The following is a 19,572-nucleotide window of genomic DNA, read 5'->3' as shown; positions in this document are numbered from 1 at the left end:
GCCCGGAAAGCGGTATCGAACTGGTGACGATGGCTTCGATGATGGGGCTCCCTCCAAACGAATCCCAGGTCCCAGCCATGATGTCCGCCTGTCGAGCGCTCTGCTCTCACCTGGCCCGAGCATGGATTTAGACCTGGATCTGGACCCAGGCTTGTCAGAGGCAGCACATGACACCACGGATGCAACGGACACGGAACAAATTTGTTATGGGGCGGCAAGTTCTATTTCTCATCCTAGCGAAGTTCAACTGACCAGGCATAGCTTTGTGGAGCTCAAGCGCTGATGAGTTCGACAACGCCAAACCAAGCCTCGCCATGGACTCGGTTTTGCTTGTTCCCTGTCGAGCTCACAGGCAATCGGTGCTTCCTGTCCACCGACGGTGGGCTTAAGACAAACAAGCGGCCGGTTCTTGACTGTCGCACCGCCTCAGCCCTATGTTTCGTGGCCGAGAAAACCAAGGACGTATCGTTCACAGCCGTTGTTGGAGTCGAATTTTTCCATGCTAGACGTGGAAAGTCCAATCGCAAGCCTTCACCGGTTGAAATCACGGTCAATGTCTATGGCCCGAGGAACTTAATGGACGAGGTTGGCCAGGCCATGGCAGATGTCAACGTGGTTCTCCAGCACCCAGTCTTCTTAGATCCAGAGACCTCCTACATGAACCCTCACTACCTCTACCCACGGAAGAGGACCGACCTAAGGCATCTGATTGGACCCGTGCCTAAAGAATCCAAGTCGGCCGTGTCTCAAGCCATCGACGATGCTTTAGACTCTTTGAATGGACGGGATGACGGGATCCCTTGGGCGGCCTGCGATAGAAACAACTTGAGAAATGTGCTCGGCTCCCTCTTGGTCGATACCCAACTGAAAGAGTATGCCATATTTGGCCCCGAGATCGTAGGTGGCCCATTACTGACGCGAGTTATGAACAGCCATCAGCTCCAGGGCGTCGAATTCATCCTAGGACGAGAGAACTCCTACTCCGTCTCGGACATGCACACAAGGCTGCTCTCGTCGATTCATCATAGGTATCTTGGCCCTGGATTTCTAATCTTGAAAATTTCTGGCAAGCTAACTCGAAGGAATTTTGACAGCCTGATTTCCCGTCGGCCTGTCCCCGGGCGCGGTGGGATACTGGCAGATGTGATGGGTCTCGGCAAGACGCTGACAATGCTGAGTGCGATTGTGTATTCAAAGCAACTGAACGACAGGCTCAACACCACCATTGATCACGAGAGCCAATCGCGGGATACCACCCTGATTGTTGTTCCGTCACGGCGTATGTAAAGCAAACCTTGCCCTCTTGATATTGGAAAGCTGCTAACTGGGTTAAAGAGGTGCTTGATGTTTGGGACAATGAGATTAAAGCGTAGCTACCCATCCCATCCATGCTTGATGGCTTCTCACGGCTTACGATTTCCAGACGATTCCGCCCGCAGATTCTGAAGACGGCAATCTTTCATGGAAACAGACGCGTCAAAGAGGGACAAGTATGTCTTGGGAACGAGGTCGTGTTGACTACCTATCATACCCTGGAAAGTGACAGCAGCAGGTCTAAAGTGTTGCAGTCCATCAAGTGGACACGAGTTGTTCTGGACGAAGGTACGCTTCTACCACGATCGCAAGAATCTTTATTGAAGCTAATTGTCTGACACAGCCCACCAAATACGAAACTCATCCACCAAGTTCTTCAAGGCTGCGGCAGCCCTCGAGAGCGAGACACGTTGGTGCCTTACCGGCACACCAATCCAGAACAGCCTCGACGATCTCAGATCACTGTTAAAGTTCCTGCGTTTCGAGCCATTTTGCCAGACTGGGGTATTTGAAGAGCATATCATCAAGCCACTGAGACAAGATCCGGAATTTGAATCCAACACAGCACGGAACCTGAGGATTCTCCTCAAGGCGTCCTGTCTTCGAAGGACCCAAACGCTACTCAATCTTCCGAGCGTGACCACAAGGGAAGTCCTCGTGACTCCGACAGCAGAAGAGAAGGCCCGCTTCGGTGAGATTCTTGAGCAGTGCCGTAAAGAGTTCGACAGGATGGCCGGCCAAGAGACATCCCGGAAGAAACCCAACGCCTTGTTCTCAGCGGTGATGAAGCTTCGGCGAGTTTGCAATCACGGGGCCGCTCTAATCGAGGATGCCAACCCTGGGCGCCTGGATCGGCTAGCTGTCCCCGCGAAACGAAAGAGAGGCTCGCAGTCCCCGAGTGCAGACACCATGTGCGACTTCTGCAGCGTGCAAAACGAACAAGACGGCCCTCTGCTTGGTGCTCTTGATTGTTGTCCCTTGTGTGGCCGGGTTCAACCTGAGAGATGTGATGAAAGCTCGGCTGGTACACCGTTTTCACAGCCGTCCTCGCCGTTTCGCTCTGCGGCATCATCTCCCAATCGAATGGACACAGGGGGCTTTGCCTCAGACATGCCAAGACATTCACCGTTCAGTAGCGAGCTGGTGGAGCAGTCTTCTAAACTGTCAGCCGTGGTAGACAACATCAAGGCATCCTGCTTGGAAGAGGATTCGAAGAGGCAAGTCTTTTCCTCCCCAAAATTTTCGATTCCTGAGCTGAAGCCACAAATAGTGTCGTTTTTTCGAGCTGGAGGACAACGCTGGACATGCTAGCGAGCATACTCTCCAGCAACCGGGTTGACTTTGTTCAGGTCGATGGACGAGATGCGGTCATGGACCGGACAGCTTTGTTTTCCCGGTTCTGTCAAGCCCCGACGGTTCGAGTTCTTTTGATATCCATGAACACTGGCGCGGTTGGGTACGTCGCGCAGACAGAGACTATTCTCAGGATCCTTCTAACATGGATGTAGACTCACCTTGACGAGGGCAAACATGGTACATATTGTTGAGCCCCAGTGGAACCCGGCGATCGAGGAGCAAGCCATCGCAAGGGTAGTCAGGATGGGGCAGACACGACCAGTGACTGTTTTCAAGTACATCATGGCTGAATCTGTGGAGCGGGTAACAACTCCTTGATATTCTTGAGCTGGATGATGACTGACTTGCTGTAGAATATTGTGAAGCTTCAGAAGAGAAAGACCCGTATCATCAAGCTGTCGATGCAAGACAGAGATGAGTCTGATTCTGACATGGCTCTGGATGCAAGTGGTCAAAGTATTGGACATCTACTCTGTGGTACTGACACTTATGGCAGACTTTCAAGTTCGCCCTTGACCCTAACGAATGGGACTGAAGAGGAAGTTGCATTGATTTCCTCGTATTGGGATTGCAAACTTCACTGTGGACATATATAGCAATTGGAGCGTAGATTTTACGGTATTGAGAATCCTTGGGGGTTCAGTAGTTACTATGCCAACTTTACGGCCAGGACTTGCAATCCGCCCCTTCGAGGTCGTCTTCTTAGCCTTGACACCTAGAAATACAAGACGACTTGAGCGGGAGTGCTCAGTAAACTCTTGAATGCTGAGCTTCACGGGGCGAGTTCATCACCATTCTTCTCACTTTATATGTCCGGCCTGGATGTAGGAAGCTTGATAGTCTTGGGCTATAGAAAATATAGGGCGGGTACGAGACCACTTTGTCTGAGCTATTACAGCTTTGGCAGAAACCTCAGGATTTATACCATTCATCAAAACGTGCAGGTTGTTGAAACCCCTGTGGTAGTAGAGCCGTCCTCGAAGATTGCGTGTTGAACATGGCAGCCTCGAGTCTTTGAGAGTTAGAAACCCCTTTACTTCTTGACGGCGCAGTTCCACCCGCCGCCGTACAGCCCGGGCGTAGTCGCGCTGCTGACCTTGAGGTCGTACATCTGGCAGGCCGTCTTGTGAATGCCGTGGAGGGCGTGGCTGCACCAGCTCCTGGCATTGCACAGCCTCATGCAGTCGGCAAAGGTCTCTACCCCCTCGACTTGTTGAAATGAGCCTATTGTGTTGTATTGAAGAAGAAGAAAGACTAGCGCTAACCAGCGAACGCTATAGACAAGAAGACATCCACATCCCAGCCACCAATGGATCGGAATAGCCATTGATCCGTTAAACAATGGATCTCAACAGATACTTGCTCCCGAAGACCAACTAGTCGGGCATAGAGCTCATTCTCGGGCATTTGGATTAACTCCTGTTCGGGCTGTATGACGTGGGGCATATAGGTACGGGCCGGTGGACTTGATGTTGCTTTCCATTCGCATCGAGATATGTGACTGGGATTGATCGGAGGTGAAGATCAGACTGAAGATCAGATACGGTCACCCGAGTAGGAGACCAGCGAATACCTCGCTTAGCGACAGCAAGGTTGCTCGGGAAGGCCACGACACTATCCACATCGAAGGTAACCCCGGCATCGTTCGAAACCCTCTCATCTTCATCTAAGCAAATGTGGGGTATCTCGACTCTAGAGTCAAGACCACAAAAGGTCTGTCTTCTGGATTCAGGGCTCATTTTTCCGGCTAGGTCATCTTTCTGGTGTGCGATCGCCTCCTTGCTAAGGACGTGTTGGAATAATTGGGAGCTTCCCCCTCACTTCAGGGTCACATCACAAAGTCCTAGATTGAAAGTTGAAAGTCCTAGATGGAATCGCATGGGATATAAACCCCTAGGGAGCTCTCACCATGACAATAATAATAATAACCTTGATTTTATCAATCACACCCAGCATCACTGCGCAATTCAACAACACTTCTTCCTCCTTTAGCCTTTTGGAGGTTGACACTTTGGATACAGAGCTTCAACCGCAAGTCTGACCTGCAGAGGCATTACCGAATTCACACGAATGAGCGTCCTTACGCTTGCACAATCCCTGGTTGTGGCAAGAGCTTCATTCAACGAAGTGCCCTGACTGTCCATGTCCGAACGCACACTGGTGAAAAGCCTCACCAGTGTCAATACATTGGCTGTGGAAAGCGCTTCTCCGACGTGAGTAGTTCGTAGAGCTGGAAATCCCTGCCGCAATTAACCAGTTCAATAGTCTTCCAGTCTCGCCCGACACCGCCGAATCCACACTGGAGAGCGCCCTTACAAGTGTGGCCACAATGACTGCTTGAAGAGGTCAGCAATTTGGCCCTTGCTAAAGCCCTCCGGCTAACGAAGGGGCAGTTGGTGCAGGAAGACCACGATGACCAAGCATCAGCGTAGATCGCACCAGAAAGGAATAGACCCCCACAATCCTTTAGACAACTGCTCGTCAGACTCCAACTCTAATAAATTCCCGTCAACTCCTCAGACCCCCTCGATAACTTGGTCTTCTCTAATAGCCGTTAACTCGTCAATGCCCCAGGGCGCGTTGCATCGTGCCAGTTCCTACCCTGACTTCGGACAGCAAATGCATGATTACCCTCTCCAGCACCACCAGCAATACGTTGGCCGCCAAACAATCCGTTCCAATGTTCCTCCCAAGTTCCATTCGCACACGGTTGGTGAACAGCAAGTCGGCATGCATATGATCCATCGAACAGCGAGCATTCCTCGACAAGCCCGTTATGTTACTGACCAGAGAAACACTGGAATCGCGACCATGACGACCAACCCTGTCTCGTCCCAGTACCAGCTTGCTCAGCAGCAGGTTGAGCGATCTCCCATCGAGATGCCATACTCGACCCTAGGCATGGCGGCGAAGCCGTTTATCCAAAGCAGTCCCAGTTCTTTTTCGGCTGCCTCTGTGCAGAGCACCCTGATGCAGGATAGCGGCTTCTACCCGCCCCAACAGCAACACCCACCTTCGTACACCATCCAGGCTGCTTCCCCCGTCGACTCTCATCAGAGATTGCCCACCTACCCTCAACCGATGCACCAGGCCATGTCTCAGGCTCAGCGGACCGTCACTGCCCAGGCACGGCAGCAAAGCCCAGTTTCCGCGACCAATTACTACCCTCAGCCGACTTGTCAGCCTCAGGAGGAACATTGGCCTCGATACCAACCCCCGACCAAGGTGACCACCATTGGCCAGTTGCCCGCCTATGGCACTGCTGTCTATGACTTTTGTGGTCCAAAGATCGAGTTTGACGATCCCACCATGCAATTGCCTAGCAGCAGACTCAAGACCATCTAAAACCCCTCGATAGCGTGCTACACAAACATAATTGCATGAGTTGGTTCCCAATTGAGCCTATCTCTGTATCAGTATCATACCCAGGATGGACCAGGCAAATATTATCCCGGTTTTTAATTTTCTTTCTTTCGCTTTTATTGGATATATCACTTGGGATATCTGTACGGGAACAAATGCGAGCAGATAACCAAGACGCTGCCAGGGGGGCGCCGAAATCATTGCGGATTGGACGGGACCTACAACAATCCCGACTTGGAAGCATTTCTCGGCGTTCTTGCGCTGTTACCCAGGTCTAGAGCATTTGAGAACGGGCCGGTTTTCTTGTTTCTTCTATGACTATGCCTGGGCTAAGCAAACTCTCCTTGGGCAGTAGTCGGTGTTCTGACGAGAACCCCCCCCCCCTTTTTTTTTTTTTTTTTTTGATATCACGCATTACGATTCCCCTTTGTTCGAAGCCCTACCTGTGCAAGCGCATGGCATTGACAATAATACGCATTGCTTGGTCGCTTGATATCGTTTCGCATTTTATTTTGTATTGTCAGTCTTTCTAGCAGCGATCAGGGTAAAATCTCACGAAAGGCGGACAGTAACCTCATTGAAGGCGATTTGGGAGGTTTATTAATTTTGTTTTTGGCAGGTGAGAACGGGTGAGGGCAGGGGCCGAGGAGATTTGGTTCATAGAAAAGGATACCTAGTCCGACACGATGCTGCAACGACCGTTTGACAGAGTTTGGAGGAGCGAGGATTCATGAACAAGGGGCGTGGGGCACAGGTTGAAGCCCTTCCAGCGGCGCCAGTCATGAATGGCAAGGGAGGCGATGAATCATTGAGGATTGGAAATACACTGTGGATGGTTCTGATAAAGGAAGAACGAGAGATGAATGCATGGCCAGGGAAATTCCCGCAGGACTGGGCAACGAGGCATATGTATCTGGACGACATCGAGGATGTGTTTAGCAAGTTGGATAATGCAAGGAAGCATTATGAGGCGGTTGGACTAGGTGCCAGCTTTGCGGATCAATTTGTACGATAGTGTCGTAAGAGGTGAAATAGGAAACCTTTGATTCCTTTATTTTGAAGCATAATAGCATGGATGTTGACCTAATTGCTAGATGGAGTGTCACATTTGGGGATACCTATCTGCGTACAGAGAGTATCTAGAGATGGCGAGAACAGTCAATCGAGGTCCTAGGCGCGTGCAGATTAATGGGCTGCCTATCAGCACCAAGAAGCACCTCACCATAGAGAGCTGGGGGTGCAACTTCTTTACTACCCACATCGGCATATCCACTACTGACTACATAACGGCGAAGGCATGTCGGTTGGGGCTTATGAACAATGCCGGCGAAGACTTGGAGCGTCTTGCCACTTAGATATAGAGAGAGCACATCCACTTAGTCAAGGGAAGCCTCGAGGAGGTTTAGGACTATACATAAAAGAGAGATTCATACCGAGCAAGCTTTGTGAGAGCTTTGGGGGACAGCTGTGGACCAGGTGACGAGCTCATTGACGTGGTTCTATGGCTTCTCTTTCCAGGTGCTACCTCGCCTTTTAACAAGTCCGGGTATTGGGACTATGGCACTACTTGGAATGTTCTTAGCTATCCCAGAGTTGCATTCCCAATCAACAGTGGACCAAGAGGTTGATACTAGTGAACATGACGTTGTAAGCTAGAAGTTGTGTGAGTCCTTTCTGGCTTTTGTCTATCTTGCGCTTTATGGAATTTTGGGATGTGTTGACAGATTCGCTCCGTGGCCAAATAAACCTGGAAGTTTACCGCGACGCTTACGTCTCACCACAATAAGCAGCGCGCTGTTTTGAAATCGATGAGGCAAGTCTTTATATTTCTCCAAAGCTCAGTGTTATAACTGGTAGTTTTCATAGCTTCTCTGGGCTTCAAAACTAAGTCCGACGACATTTAAAAAAAAAAAAAAAATTCTAGCTGGCTACCTGCTTTGACCAGTGCCGTAACCTGAGGCTCTATTCAACTACTCGTACCTGCTTCGGCAAAGTCTCCCCAAAGGCCCTCTTTGGCCCATATCTGGATAGTATCTCCCAACCCCGGCCCTTGCTCAAGTTTGATTGCATCCCTGGTAGCAAGCACTAGACTCTCAAAGAACATTTTGGTTGCCTCGACCTTCGTGGTTTGTTGTTCGGGGACCAGGCCTTGGAAAATGACAGAGCTTCTCGCCCGAACGTCAGAACTGATCGCAGCCTCCGGACCGAACTGATTTTGCAAGATGTAGGCGACATCTTCGGTGGTTTCCACGATTGGGGGCCGCTCAGTGGGAATGCTGGGAGGAAGAGGACTGGGCTCCAAGGCTGGAATCTCAATCATGGTTTCTTCGGCGGCCATGCTCGGCTCAACAAGGCCCTCCGCTCCAAGCTCAAATGTTGGCTCCTCGACAATTTCCAGCCGTGGGGACTTGGGGACTCTAGGCTCTGGTTCAACTTCAGCAACTCGGGCTGGACGCTTCCGTGCCAGTTGTCTTGCTTCCTGAATGGCATCAAAAGAGAGGATTCCTCGCAACTCGGGAGCCCACCCAGAGCTTCGTCCTTCCATCATAATAGAGGATACAAAGCCACCGGATGTCTGCATATCTACCAAGGCGGCCAGAAACGGATCTCGAGGGATGAATCTTGTCGGTCTGATGATGCTTTCGTGGCTTGTCTGCTGCTCCTGGATTTGGCGGCTTGAGAGAGTAATCTCTTCATCCGGTACCAGAATCCTCCGTCTCCTAACACGTTGCTCAGGTCGTCGCGATATAGCGCGTTCCTCTTCGGGCTCACGAAGTTCGGGCAGGCGGAGTGAGGGAATCTCTGCCTCGATCTGCCGAACAACTTCTTCGCTGATCTCGGACAAGGGGGGGATTCGGGGATTGGAGCGCCACTGATATCCGCTGGATGGAACTCAAACTCTTCAACCCCTATCAGGAGTTCAAGTCCTTCTTCAAAGGATGGCTCAATCGCAACACCCTCTTTTTCAGGTGGCCTTGGTTCCAGCTCGCTCACCATTTCTTCCTCAAATGGGCGAGGAGCTGGCGCTTCTCGGCCAATCTCGACACCAAAATCAAGCTCGAGATCCAAGCCCTCCATGGGCACCGCAGCTTCCTCATACATGCCGGGGTACCGACTCGGGCTCAAATCCTCTGGCAAGGAAATGTCGCGGAGGCTGACGCGGGGCTTGCGGCTGATCGGGGCCACTCCAACATCCCCTATCAGAGACAGAAGCCAGTTCGCGCCGGGGGGAGGAGCCAGCTCAAATCCATTGTAAGGTATCACCTCATTGGGAAGTCTGAGTGCTTCGGGGTCGGGGTGTTGAAGACTGATGGGCAGATCATGGTCTATGCTTGGTAGGAAGGTCTAGAAATGTCAATGCATGTAATTAAATGGACCAAGAGGTCCTACATACCATCTGCATTGTTATCCAAGTGTCGTCACAGTCATCCAGCAAGTATCGTGCCTTGCGCTGGTAGATCCGGACAGCTCCAAGCAGGAGCTGACTGCTCAGTCGAAGAGCCATAGGTGCCTGGCTCGGCGTGGTGATGAGTGCTATGCTATCGATGATATTCGACTGGAGCACATGCTTTTTCGAAACCTTGCGTTGGAGGTTGGCGGAAAGCCAGATGCGAGCAAGCGGCCCGCTCTTCTGGAGCAGAGTCTCGGAGTAGAACATGATGCGTTGTTGGGCAACGACGCAAGGCAGAGGAAGCCACAAGACAGAGGGGGTAGTTTAGTGTCAAGGTTATGTTGGTGACTGAACTGCAATACGCTCTGGAACAGCAGTCTGAGGTACTCTGAAGAAAAGGCGACCAGGGAAGAGGAATATGCTTGCAAGATAAGGGAGGAGAAGCGAAGAGGAGAGTTACGGCCTGGGCCTTGAAAAAAAAAACACGACGCGGAGGAGACATTCTGTGTCAATGGTACAAGCAAAGGTGACATTCGTTGAGTGTAATTGACGTCAAAGAGCATACTCGAATGGCTGGCGTGCTGCGTCAAGACCCTTGCGTTGGGAAAGGCACCACCTTGAAGCAGCCTTCCAAGACTACTAACATTATGCCTGACTTTACCAGACCGAATTACCGGGCAGGGTCGGACCCGGTGCATTGCTCATACTGCTTCTCCTCTGATGGCTATTTTCTCCTTTCCAATAATCCGTTTACTCTACTTCTCACAGCCAGGTTTTGTAAGTATCATTACTCCATCCTAAGCCTCCATTCGTCTACTGCTCTGCTTAATTTGTGTGTTGGGGTAATATTAAGGTTCGTTAGTGCATGGGTGCCCGTTGATATTGGCTTCTTAGCTGCGTCGCGAAATTTCACTCCGGGTGCTTCACGGTGGCGCGACGTCATGTCGCGTGTTTTTCGCGTGGCCTTTGACTCAAACTTTACTCTAGATAGTAATTTCCAGGTCTGTAATAAGCACAGATGAAAAGTTACATTTGACGAGGGAGGGTGTCAAGTGGGAACTGGTTGCCAAGGAAACGGTGTCAAGATGCGAAAAACACAGCATTGACATAATTAACACATAACGAATGGGGTTGAATACGCTTTACAGCTATGCCCAATACCCTGTCTCTGTGGGAGGTAATCCCGAATGCCTAGGGTTAGGGTTACAGCGTGTACTTTTGAGCTATGCGCTCGCCACAGCCTGGGATAAAAGGAGGGCGGAGAGGAGAGGCCGACATAATTTTCTTGCTGGGAGGAGCCGCTAACTGTGATTCGAGCAAGCAAGAGGCGGTGGGTCAAAACGCGAAGAGCGAGCAATAGCCAGCGGCGTGACATTTGGGGATCGATCCATAGTTAGTCCATACCTACTACAGCTTATAGTATACCGCACGGATGTCATCAGGATCCTGCATGAGATGAATTCGCCGCAAGCTGCACGTTCCATGCAAGCCCAGTCGGCTCTGATTGGCCCGTGACCCCGGCTTCGACGGTGGAGTTGCCCAATGTGAAACGGGGCGAAATATTAACTAATGGCGAGAAAGGACAGATGACTGGCCGACTATCCATGAGCTACCTGGAAGTAGCAGGCAACTGCGTGCCTCTAGAACTGTCTACGACCGTTCTATTCCCGGCAGCAGAGCACGAGATATGTACCGTGGACTAGCAGCGGGGAATCTTTACAATCTTTACAATCTTTACAATCTTTACAATCTTTTTGAGGGACGTAGAGGTCGGTGCGACCGTGGGCGTGGTGTCGCGAAATGGACGCGACTGCTGACGAGATCCTGGTGCGAGGTGGAGATTCAATCACCGTGGCGCGTCGGTCCTCGAGACCCGTGAAGCCGACTGCAAAACTACAGGAAAGGCTACAGGCGATTGAGAAGAGGAATGATACAGTGAGGAGGAACGGGCCACAACAGCCGCGGGATGGTGAAAATGAAGGCGAGACTGGATTGGCCGACGGGGCCAGAGATTCGCAGATGACGGAAGGCGCGACGGGCAACCACGCGTCGCCCATGCAGATCATGTTCCGAGCGATGCTCCAGGAGACGTCGACCCATTTGATGAGTGAACAGAGGAAGATACTAGAGAGGCTCTGGGACGCGTTGATGGAGAACCAGCGAACGGCAACGCGGATGATGAGCGAACAGCTGGAGATGATACGCCAACTCCAGCAGGAAATCCAGACGATCAAGGCCCAGGCAGCCGAGGAATTGAAGAAGGCGGACGAGCTCAGACGCTCGCACGAACAAGCCACCAGGCAGCTCAAAGCCATGCGTGAACAGGCTGCAAGAGACCTTGAGCAGATGCGAGAGCAAGTTATAAAAGAGCTAGGGAGAACACAACCCCAGACGGCAGAGGAGTTAAAGCAAGTGAAAGAAGAAATGAAACAGGTGAAGGAACAGCTAAACACGATGGCCGACAGCATCTCCAGCAGTGCTCAGACGAGCCCACAGCCATCGTATGCGGACGTAGCCCGCACCCCGCCTACGAGCCAGCCAAGCAATATCCACACACTGTCGTCCATGCGCACGACCCCATCCTCGTTCACGGATACCTTATTCTGCACCATCGACACCTCGCGGGTCAGCGAAGAGGACAGAGGCAAGGCGCAAGTTAGAGAAGTTCGTCAAGCGATCGAAGAGAAGGTGCGGGCCAGAGAAGGCCAACAGAGCTGGCGGTGCGCAGCCGTGGTGAAAGACGCGAGGAACGCAGACCGCATCAAGGTGATCTGCCGGGATGAAGCAGAGATGCAGCTTATCAGGGAGGTGGCAGAGAAGACAGTGGTCAAGGGCGCAAGAGTCCTCAGGGACCAACTATACCCGGTTAAGGTTGACGGCGCAAACAGGACTGCGGTGCTAGATCCATCCGGCAACGTGCTGCCAGGTGCGGCGGAGGCACTAGGAAAGGAGAATGAGGTGACGATCGCCAAGATACACTGGCTCAGTGACAAGGAGAATGGGAAAATATACGGTTCGATGGTGATCTACGTTACGAAGGCGGGTGATGCGCGACGTCTACTGGAGGAGAGGTACTTCCATCTTGCCGGAGAGTCAGCTAGTACCAACATCTTCGAGCGGCGTCAAGGCCCAGCCCAATATTACAACTGCTGGGAAACTGGTCACAAGGCGTTCACCTGCAAGAAAGCGCAGCGATGCGGTAAATATGCGGAGGCGGGACATCGCCACGGAGAATGCCAGGCAGTCGAGCCGAAGTGCGTTCTATGCAGAGGGCCGCACGAGTCGTTCAGTCGACACTGCCGAGTGCGGCGACTACATGGTGATGTGCACTAATCTGAAAATCTTCCAGCTCAACGTGCGGAAGAGGGATGTGGTACAGCTAAGCATAATGAACGACAGAGACTTGCGGGACTATGCGGTGCTGGCGGTAGCCGAACCATACGCTTTGAGCATTGATGGAGCGTTGGTGACAGTACCGAACAATCACAGAAACTGGACGAGATTCCTACCGACAAAGAGACATGAGATGCAATGGGCGGTTCGCAGCATGCTCTGGATCCGCAGTGACCTAGAAGCGGAACAGGTGCCGATACCCTCGGCTGACCTAACCGGAGCAATACTCCGGTTGCCTGACCGGGAAGTCTTGGTGGTATCTGTGTACGTGGAAGGGAGGGACGAGAATGCTTTACGCACGGCCGTGAGACAACTGCACACGACGATAATGGACTTCCGCAACGGCACCGGCAAAAGAACAGATGTCGTTCTGGCCGGCGACTTCAATCGACATGACCAACTCTGGGGAGGCGACGAGGTGACAGGCAGGAGGCAAGGCGAGGCGGGCCCGATCATCGACCTCATGGACGAGCATGGCCTACTCAGTCTTCTCCCGCGAGGGACGAAGACTTGGGAAGGGCCAAACTGCGAGAGTACGATCGACCTGATGCTTACATCGTCCGAGTTGGCAGAAGAAGTGGTCCACTGCGGCATCCACCCGACCGAACATGGGTCAGATCACAGGGCAATCCGAACAGAGTTTGACCTCACGACGCCTAAAAGGACGGTTAAGCCAAGATTACTTTTTAAGAACGCACCGTGGAATGCGGTCAGGGAGAGGGTAAAGGGCAAGCTGGCACCACTCCCATGGGACGGCGGAGTTCAGGCACAGACGGACAGGCTAATGGAGGTGGTTCTCGATGCGATCCACGAACTGGTTCCACGGGCTAAACCATCACCGTACGCGAAGAGATAGTGGACAACAGATCTTACGAGGCTTCGAAAGGCGTACACGTTCTGGAGGAACCTAGCGAGGTCCCAGCGCCGTATAGGCCACCGAATCGACAACCTAGAAAACAGAGCCAAGGAAGCAGCCAAGGAGTATCACGACACCATCAAAAGGCAGAAGAAGGCCCATTGGGATGATTTCCTCGCAGACGGGACCAACATCTGGCAAGCCGCCACGTACCTCAAACCCGGAGGTGGGATGGCCAGTGACAAGATTCCCCCATTGAAAAGAGCGGACGGGACGACGACGCAGGACAAGGCCGAGCAGGCGGAAGAATTGCTCAGTGCATTCTTCCCACCGCTGCCGGCAACCATAGAAGACGAAGACCCGCGACCGCGGCGGAGAGAAGTAGCCATGCCGAACTTGGCGATGGAGGAAGTGGAGGAGAAGATCATGGAAGCCAAGGCGTGGAAAGCGCCCGGGAAGACGGACTGCCGGCGATGGTGTGGAAACAGCTGTGGCCGGTGGTGAAGGAGCGCGTTATGCATCTGTTCCACACTTCACTGGGCGAAGGACAACTACCGGACCAGTAGAGGAGCGCCAAGATCATTCCGCTCAAGAAACCGGACAAGGGAAACTATAGGATCGCAAAGGCATAGAGGCCGATCTCGCTTTTATCGACGCTGGGCAAGAGCCTCGAAGCAGTAGTAGCTGACAGAATTTCGTACGTCGTCGAGAGGTTCGGACTCTTACCCACAAACCATTTTGGGGCGAGAAAACGGCGGTCGGCAGAGCAGGCACTGCTGCTCTTCCAGGAACAGGTCTACAAAGCATGGCGGAACCGCAAAGTGGTCAGTCTGGTTAGCTTCGACGTCAAGGGTGCCTACAACGGAGTGTTCAAGGACAGATTGCTGCAAAGACTCGAAGCAAGAGGCATCCCCAAGGGGCTTGTGAAGTGGATAGATGCGTTTTGCTCGAACCGCACGGCCACCATCGTGGTGAACGGCTACACTTCTGAGCGACGGGAGCTGCCACAGGCCGGCCTTCCGCAAGGGTCGCCACTGTCGCCTGTGCTCTTCCTCTTCTTCAACGCAGACCTAGTGCAGAGCAGGATCGACTCGAAAGGCGGCTCGATCGCGTTCGTCGACGACTACTCAGCCTGGGTCACAGGGCCAACGGCGGAGGCAAACAGGGACGGCATACAGGCCATCATTGACCGAGCACTAGCGTGGGAGAGACGCAGTGGAGCGACGTTTGAATGCGACAAGACGGCTATCATCCACTTCACACGCGTCGCTGAACGCACCAGTGATGCACCGTTCATGATCAAGGGAGAGGAAGTCAAGCCGAAGCAGAAGATCAAGATCTTGGGAGTGGTTATGGACACGGAGCTCAGGTTCAAGCAACATATAGCCGAGGCCGCTTCCAAAGGTCTCTCGGCAGCTATGTGTCTGAGGAGACTCAAGATGCTTCCACCGCACACTGCCAGACAGCTCTTCGTCGCCACCGTTGCTCCGGCCATGGACTACGCTTCTATCGTGTGGTCGCATACACGCGGAGAAAGAGAACTAACCTGGCTCAACAGGGCACAGAAAGTAGGGGCACAGGCGATCACGGGCGCCTTTCAAACGGTGTCGACGGCAGTGGCTAAAGCGGAGGCCAGCATCCAGACGGTATGCGAGCGACATGCTCAGGCCGGCACGAGACTATACATCAACGTCCGGACTCTGCCAAAGACACACCCGCTAGCAACATTAAAAGTGTCAGTGAGCCGAAGGTACATCTCGCCGATGAAGAGACTGGCACTTGCACATGCCGAGAGCGGAATCGAGCGAATGGAAACGATCCAAGCCTATGCGGTACCACCGTGGCACGGCCGCGTGTTGCTGGAGTGCGAGACTGATCGGGAAGCGGCGGTAGCAGCGGCCGACAGTGCCGACGATATTGTCATCGCGACTAGTGCTTCCGACAGGGGAGGACTAGTAGGCATGGGAGGCGTCATCTGCCACAAATCGCCTGGCCGGGCAGATAAGGTAGTCGCCAGGTACTCGGTCACTCTCGGTTCGCGAGACGACCAGAACCCATACACGGCCGAGCTGGAGGCGATAGCAATGGCACTTCGATGTATGCCCGACGGACTTCAATGCCAAGAGCTCACGGTATTATCGAGCAGCCAGTCATCCCTAAAGGCGATTACACGACCACGACAGCAGTCAGGTCAGGGCACCATTCGGCAGATCTATGATCACATCGAACGACTGGGAAAAGCAAACAACAGGGTCAAGATGATGTGGATACCATCCCGAAGCGATGAATTTGCCATGGGCCACATGGCGAAGAGGCAAGCCCGAAGAGCAACCGCGGCAGAGCGCACACCGGAGTCGTTACCATACCAGGCTCGCTCCACCCGGACCAGATTGGCGAGGTCGCAACTGCGGCAGCAACGGACACTGCCCGACAGAGTAGGCGGCTACTCCAAGAGGATCGACAAAGCTCTGCCAGGCAAACACACGGAAGCGCTATACGATGGACTAAAGAGAGGAGAAGCAGACGTGCTCTCGCAGCTCCGTACGGGAATGGCGAGGATCAACAGTTACCTGTACAGGATAGGCGCGGTGGAGTCTGACATGTGTGACTGTGGACAAGCAGCCGAGACGATGGAACATTTTCTGTTCCGGTGCACAAGGTGGGAGGCAGAGCGTGAAGGCATGCGACAAGTTAGACAAAACATGATGGGAAATCTCTCGTTCTTTCTGGGGGGCAAGTCGACGTCGGATGGGCAGAAATGGGCACCTAACCTACAGGCGGTGCGGGCGACGGTCAAGTTTGCAACGGAGACGGGAAGACTGGGAGCGAATCGAGGGATATAACATACTAATCATCGAATCCAGGAGATACTAACATCTAACAGCCTCAGGTTGACAGACCATGCTTCAGCTGCTGAAGATAGGATGCTGAACACTTAGAGAAACCGGCCTTCAAGCAGGCCTGTCAAATAGAGTCAAGCGAGGCTAGAACAAAAGAATCGGAGAGAGAAGTTGGGCTTTCTTTTGTGGTTAGGATTAACACGACGGAAGTGTAAATGGCTTAGCGTATCTAACGGCCCTATGAGATTAGTTCTCCCGGGCGTAATAAAACCTACTACTACCGCCTTGCGCACCGTAATTGCCTCATTTCTCCACGAATTAAAGTCCAATCTCAATAAAAAATATTATCAATAAATAGCGCTTAATCTGATCAGTTGATTCTATCAATTTGAGTCTTCTTAAGGCTATTTCCACATTGTTGTGTATAAGTGAATATGATGCCTAGTCTCGGGCCCGCGACGGCGGCACGGGAATTATCATCCCGGCCACCGCAATACACGCCTCGACCCTCTCGTCATCCAAGTAGTTATTAGGCACGCGATCATAGCCGAATCCGCCCCAATCTTCTCGGCGTAATAGATCCTCTTCCTGATCGCTATTTTCAGGCGAATAATCCCCTCTTCCGGCCGCCAAAGCGGCTTATGTAAATCCTTCGATCTATGTGTTCATAATAACCTCAATATCGTCACAATCCTCCTCCTCGTTGCCGAGCAACAACGGCGTCAAGTCTCCTAATAATACCGAGAGCACATCTTCAGGTATGTTATCTAGCTGACCTCGCAAGGCTACAGCCTTATCAAGGTCGGCCAAATAGTCGGCGGCCTCGGGAATAGCTTCAAGAACATACCGACCCCAAATTCAATACTAGAAGTCCCATTTTTCCTCGTCAGCTTCAATCCAAAGGCGCCTGCGGTTCTATAAGGTCTCCTTTTCCGTCTCAGACATTATTCTCTGGCGGTTAGCCTCCTATGAAGCCATCACGGCCACTTCTGCGGCCGCCTTTTCCCTCTTTGCTTTCACAGCCGCGCCGCCACGGAGGCGCGGCCAGCCATCATCACGAAGTCTCTAGAGGACATTATTCTACTGCCGGGTCAGCCTTTTTGACTCTAGTCTCTGGTCTTCTTCCTCTCGTGCTTCAACCATACGCTTTAACTCTCCTACAGTAAAAGCACCATCTTTGACGCCCTTAATTTAGCGTCGACTTCGTATGCGGCGTCCCTCGAGTCATATACGGTTCTTCTATAACGTAATGACATTCTCCTATGACTTTTGCGTCACAATGGCGAGATTAACACACGCTTCAGCGCTCTGGATAACCTTCCGCGTTAGTATATCAAGGAGGGATATAGACCTTTGAACAGAGCGATCAGAGAGTTGCTTTTTAACTCTCCTCGGGGTCACCTTATCCCTATTTAATATCACTAGGAATAGAGGCTTTTATCGCTCTTTAGCGTGCCAGCGGAGCGGACCTAGGATGACTTCTGGGTTAATAGGGAAGATACTTGACCTTTTAAAACCAACGTATATATAACAGGCCTTAAATGCGGCTACATATATACGATTCCACTAGTTTAGAAAGTCAAATCGAGAGATCTATATACCGCCGGCTATCATAAAGTCCCTAAGAGCGCATTTTTATTTATTTTTAAGGTATTAATAGACGCTAACGTCAAGAGGTTGCATACGATGACTCATATAACTTGGGAGGCAGTACGGGATAATATCAAATATTCCATAATACCAGATAAATTTAGGATCCTCATAAGCAGAAAAGGAGTCTATTAGCAGGAGCCAGTACGAGGTCGGTGCCTTCTTGACTTAGTAACGAGGTTTAAACGCATATTCCTCGTCAAATTAGGACTTAGTGATAGTCATCGGGTAGCCAAACTACTCCTTAATAGAGGATCTAGCAAAGGTCTCACTAGCGGCAAAGAAATAGCGGTTAAAGTATTATAGCTACTAGATAGCTCGATGAGAGTTATTATAACCTGTATCCGTGAATATAAGGATAACCCGCTTGTCAATATCGGCATGCGTATATTTCTCTAATAATATCTTCGCCGTAAGTATTAGGAACGAAGGAATTAACCTCCTAGCTGCGCTAACGGCATCAATAGATATCAAAGACTCCTTATTCCCAGGCTGAAAGACAGTCGTCCGTGAGTTTCGTTTCATCCAGGTAGAAAAAAGCTTTAGGCTACCATTTACCCACCCAATTTATAAAGGGGTCTCATCAAAGTTCCAAAGATCATACTTTTAGATACCAAGGGTGCTCATTAAGGCGTCAAATTCCTTGAACTAATTATCGATATGTTATATATCTATCTCGGCGGCGGCACGGGTGACTTCATAGACCTTTAGGGACTTATATTAAAGCTCTAGATGATGCTTTTTAAACCTCTATACCCACGATACTAATACAGGAGGCTATGGGTTATCAAATCGGTATCCCCGAAGGAAACTAGCGTAGTTACGAATAGAGGCTTCTAACACAGCAAAAGCGCTACTCTCAACTAAGCGGATAAAGGTCACCAAAGCCCATTCTTCCGGCCCAGTCAGCGCTAACAGAGTCCCTCCTTTAGAGTCAGAAGGCAGCGGTTTCCCAGCTTTTAATAGATATATATATTTCTTAGTCAGGGAGGTATTTACGTAGGGAAGCGCGGCGGTGTCACTAATGCTATATTTGGCTAGGGAGGGGTTCGCCCGAGTTGTCAGTGGCGTAGATGGCCCGGATAGATACGCATGCGCCGCACGCGCCGCAGCGGCGCTTTCTTTATCTGAAAATCGAGGCATAGTTAATTTCAATTGAAAATAAGATCTGACTTTAATTTGAAGCTATTTAGGCCTCAATTCATGGAGAAATAAGGCAATTACAGTGCGCAAGGCGGTTACAGCAGTGACGCAGTTACAGGTTGTGATGCCCCCTCTGTGATGAACAGAGGGGTTGCGTAACTCGCTTACCTAATCCCCTGGGTAAATTCTGTGAATCAAATTGCTGACTTCCCCGCTTCTCTTCCACCTGCGTTAATATTTAATTCTTCCTCCATCTTGTTGACCTA

The 19,572-nt window shown here is 51.6% G+C and overlaps 2 protein-coding genes across 2 annotated transcripts; one reads left to right on the top strand and one right to left on the bottom strand.

Moving 5' to 3' along the window:
* Nucleotides 1-282: 282 nt before the first annotated feature.
* Nucleotides 283-6,015, top strand: MRS44_017216 (uncharacterized protein; the record flags this gene model as incomplete). The annotated part of the gene is made up of 11 exons (XM_065617688.1): nucleotides 283-1,279; nucleotides 1,472-1,490; nucleotides 1,541-1,602; nucleotides 1,658-2,588; nucleotides 2,642-2,770; nucleotides 2,823-2,973; nucleotides 3,024-3,147; nucleotides 3,723-3,863; nucleotides 4,663-4,883; nucleotides 4,936-5,015; nucleotides 5,265-6,015. The coding sequence occupies 11 exons, from the start codon at nucleotides 283-285 to the stop codon at nucleotides 6,013-6,015; spliced, it is 3,606 nt and encodes a 1,201-aa protein (XP_065473760.1).
* A 1,984-nt stretch (nucleotides 6,016-7,999) lies between these two features.
* On the bottom strand, nucleotides 8,000-9,691 carry MRS44_017215 (uncharacterized protein; the record flags this gene model as incomplete). The annotated part of the gene is made up of 3 exons (XM_065617687.1): nucleotides 8,000-8,845; nucleotides 8,941-9,378; nucleotides 9,428-9,691. The coding sequence occupies 3 exons, from the start codon at nucleotides 9,689-9,691 to the stop codon at nucleotides 8,000-8,002; spliced, it is 1,548 nt and encodes a 515-aa protein (XP_065473759.1).
* Nucleotides 9,692-19,572: the final 9,881 nt, after the last annotated feature.

The sequence above is a fragment of the Fusarium solani genome (genome assembly GCF_023522795.1).
Source record: "Fusarium solani strain SB1 chromosome Unknown bctg00000013, whole genome shotgun sequence".
NCBI classification, from domain to species: Eukaryota; Fungi; Ascomycota; class Sordariomycetes; order Hypocreales; family Nectriaceae; genus Fusarium; species Fusarium solani.
The sequence above is the reverse complement of the archived record's forward strand: the minus strand, read 5'-3'. Positions and strand labels throughout refer to the sequence as shown.